Below are 3,818 nucleotides of genomic sequence, written 5' to 3'. Positions count from 1 at the left end.
TGTATTAACTCCGGAAGAAATCTTGGCATCCAATGCTGTGGCTGTGGTAAGCATTTCTCCTTTGTCAATTAACGATTGTTTCCATTATATATTCATTCATATCTTAGCATAGTTCTTGAGCTAAGGTTAAACATGTGTGTTTTACCATGTATCATATTGCTTTTTGTTTACGACTTAGTTTTATTTCTCAATATTGTGTCATCAATGCATTTTTTTCTTTTCGCAAATATCCAAATATGGCTTGCAAAGAAAAATAACCCAAGTATCTTGTATGAAGGATTTAGCTACGAAATTATTTAATTTCCTCATATAATGAACAAAATTGATTCATCAGTTATATAACATGCTAAGAAATCTTGAACCGAATTCAACACGGAATTTATCCTCAATTTCAAATAATTTTTTTAAGGTTGGTGTTCTTTATAATGTTTATATAAATAATATTAGCATAATATCTTACGATTTTATTCTTGCATATTCCAGTATACTTTATATGATAGCCTAAAGAGACAATTATTTTTTTATATTTCAAAAAAATCTTGAAATATTATCCCTGATTGAGCAAGAACCCAAAAAGTACATATAATAGAATCAATTGCATTTCATGTTGGTAGCTTGTATAAATACAAAGACTTCATATGTTGTTACATATATCACCGGTCTGATATATCTTTAGGATTTAAAGTGTTTTCGTAGTCTATTGGTATCGTTGGAGACTCGCAATCTGTTGGTCGAAAGTTCGAGCCATAATCCGTGATCGAGAATTTTATGAGTGACCACAACATTACCGTCCTTTTTGAGCAAGGGATAGAGGGGGGAGGGGGGTTGGTTGGGTAAGTGGCCGTACCGTGCAGGTAATCATATTCTATTGTTACAGCTAAGTCCTATTATTATTATTATTATTATTATTATTATTATTATTATTATTATTATTATTATTATTATCTAAGCTACAACCCTAGTTGGAAAAGCAGGATGCTATAATATGCCCATGGGTTCCAATAGGGAAAAATAGCCCAGTGGGAAAGGTAATAAGGAAATGAATAAACTATATGATAAGTAACTAATAATTAAAATAGAATACTTTAAGAACAGTAGCAACATTAAAACAGATCTTTCATATATAACCTATAAAAAGACATGTCAAACTCGTCAACAATAAAACATTTTCTGCAAGTTTGACCTTTTGAAATTCTACCGATTCAACTACCCGATTAAGATCATTCTACAACTTGATCACAGCTGAAATAAAACTTCTAGAATACTGTGTAGTACTGAGCCACATGATGGAGAAGAGCTGACTATTAGAATTAAATGATGGTGAAGACGTGACTATTAGAATTAACTGCATACCTACTATTACAAACAGGAAGGTACTGTCCGTGGAAGATCTGAATTTAAAGGGTAGTCAGAATTAGTGAGCTTAAGGGCTGATCTTCTTTTGTTTCACCAGACGTTCGGCAGCCGAATGTTAGGTGTTCTAGCATGGATAATCTCCCTCTTCGTAGCTTGCTCCACGTTTGGAAATGCCAACGGCGATATCATCACTCAGTCACGGCTCCAATTCGTTGGAGCCCGCGAAGGGCATCTTCCTCGCTTTCTGACGCTAATACACGTCAAGAACTACACGCCCATTACTTCGATCATTTGTGTGGTTTGTAAAGGTTTATTTGTTTATGTGACTAGTTGCGTTGTGACTTGATAATTTTAAGAAAGATAAGCCAATATCTTCAGGTCATAAACATTATTTTAAACTTAAGACCAATTCTATTCTGCAATATAAAATAGAAGATAATAAATGCTCTTCGTTTGGTGTTTGCTGTGGAATTTATGATTCTAAAATTCTACGTATCAAGCATCTAAAATGGCTTGCGAAATTAACATTTCCATAAGGCTCTTAAAATCCTTTGTTTCTTTTCAGGTAATAATTCCCTTTTTTATGCTGCTCGCCCCAGACCTCGGCTCTCTGTTGGCTTACACATCATTCAGCGGAAACCTGACAGATTTGCTTTGTGTGTTAGCACTGTTATGGCTCAGATATAAGGACCCCGATAGACACCGGCCTATAAAGGTAGTGTATTTGAACGAAAATGTTTCTTTAATTCATATAATGCTTAAATCTCCTCTATATGATAGTGAGCGAGTCTTTCTCTCTCTCTCTCTCTCTCTCTCTCTCTCTCTCTCTCTCTCTCTCTCTGTATATATATATATATATATATATATATATATATATATATATATATATATATATATATATATATATGTATATATATATACACACACACATACATATATATATATATATGCATATATATATATATATATATATATATATATATATATATATATATATATATATATATATTCCTTTCCTGTCACTCTGAGCAGCAACCACTCGGAAACAACAAGCTCTCATAAGTACCCCAAAACTGCCGTGTGGTAGTTAGAAAAGGCGGAGGGGGTTGGAAGGGTTTAACCTCTATGTGTGCGAGGGTGTGCATATCTAAGTACATAACCGTCCTTTTTGACGGGTTACGTACACTAGTTTTAGTATATATTCCTTGATAAGTTACATGAATATATTATCGATGACTTGCGGTAGCGTAGGTCATTTAAAGCACTGCTCTCTAATATTCAATAGTGAAGATATTTAATATTATTCTTGTTGTGATAATCCCAAGTTATTCTCTTTCCTCCACCAGGTCTGGTTAGGATTTCCAATCATATTCCTGCTTTTAACGGTATTTGTTGTTACTTTTCCTGTCGTTCAGAGACCTATCGAAATAGGCGTTGCTGCTGGAATATTCTTGTGTGGTCTCATTGTGTATTATTTCACTATTCACCTCAAATTCAAATTTGTCAGCAATGTAATGGGTGAGTAATCAAATTGATGGTCACTTGTATTTCCTGTTTTTTCATCATGTTGTAAACAATGTTGACAAAGCTACAGAGTTTTAGAAGAGTAAAACATTTTCTTAATGTCTGATACTTAAATAATTCTGAATCTATATAATTTTTGTAATGATAAATTTATTATGACATTTGATTTTCATGCTCTGATTGAATTAACCAGGTTTTATTACTTTACAAGGTTATATGAGAGCATGATCTTACTGATGAATTTATGATACTTAATGTTTTCCCTTTTCAGATAAGATTACCCACTTCTGCCAGAAACTCCTTTTCTGTGTAGAGGAAGAGAAGGTGGAGTAAAAAGGTCACACTTCATCATTTACATAGAATATTCTATTGCTAACAGTGTCGACAACCATATCCTTCCCGATGAAGGATTTCTTTGTGTAGTCAAGTACAAATATTACATTTCATTTGCAACGCGTTTGGGAAGATGATTATCATTCATTAAATCCTTTTTTTTTTTTTTTTTTTTTTTTTTTTGCAAAAATGGCAGTACATAGCTATGCTTCGAGACATACTAGGACCAATTTAGAACTGATTTTATTTCAATGAAATAAATTTTTACTGGATACTTTTTCCAAGAAATCTTTATTCTAAACCATTAATGAATCTAATCTCATGGAAGTCAATAACTCGACTCAAAATCTAAATAATTTTACAAAATAGCTCTATTTTTTCTTTCCGTAAAACACTCAGGAATATCACTCTGTTATTTGGTTATAGCTGGATTGAAAACCCTAGGTCATGAACAGCAGAATTAAATTATTGCAATGGGGTATTCTGAGAATAAATCGGGTATTCTGGGAGAATAAATTTGGTATTCTGGGAGAATAAATTGGATATTCTGTGAGAATAAATCGGGTATTCTGGGAGAATAAATTAGGCCTTTTGTCAGAATAAGT

The 3,818-nt window shown here is 32.8% G+C and overlaps 1 protein-coding gene across 1 annotated transcript in view; it reads left to right on the top strand.

Moving 5' to 3' along the window:
• Positions 1–3,327, top strand: part of LOC137615049 (Y+L amino acid transporter 2-like) — a 10,348-nt gene extending 7,021 nt beyond the window's left edge. Inside the window, exons 5-9 of the mRNA XM_068344685.1 lie at positions 1–46; positions 1,454–1,654; positions 1,922–2,071; positions 2,703–2,874; positions 3,152–3,327. The exon at positions 1–46 is cut by the window's left edge and continues 78 nt beyond it. Of these exons, the coding sequence (XP_068200786.1) occupies positions 1–46; positions 1,454–1,654; positions 1,922–2,071; positions 2,703–2,874; positions 3,152–3,213 (631 nt within the window). The 3' untranslated portion in view covers positions 3,214–3,327. The remainder of the gene's footprint in view (positions 47–1,453; positions 1,655–1,921; positions 2,072–2,702; positions 2,875–3,151) is intronic.
• The last annotated feature ends 491 nt before the right edge of the window (positions 3,328–3,818 follow it).

This window comes from Palaemon carinicauda, chromosome 2 (genome assembly GCF_036898095.1).
Source record: "Palaemon carinicauda isolate YSFRI2023 chromosome 2, ASM3689809v2, whole genome shotgun sequence".
Classification (NCBI taxonomy): domain Eukaryota; kingdom Metazoa; phylum Arthropoda; class Malacostraca; order Decapoda; family Palaemonidae; genus Palaemon; species Palaemon carinicauda.
The sequence above is the reverse complement of the archived record's forward strand: the minus strand, read 5'-3'. Positions and strand labels throughout refer to the sequence as shown.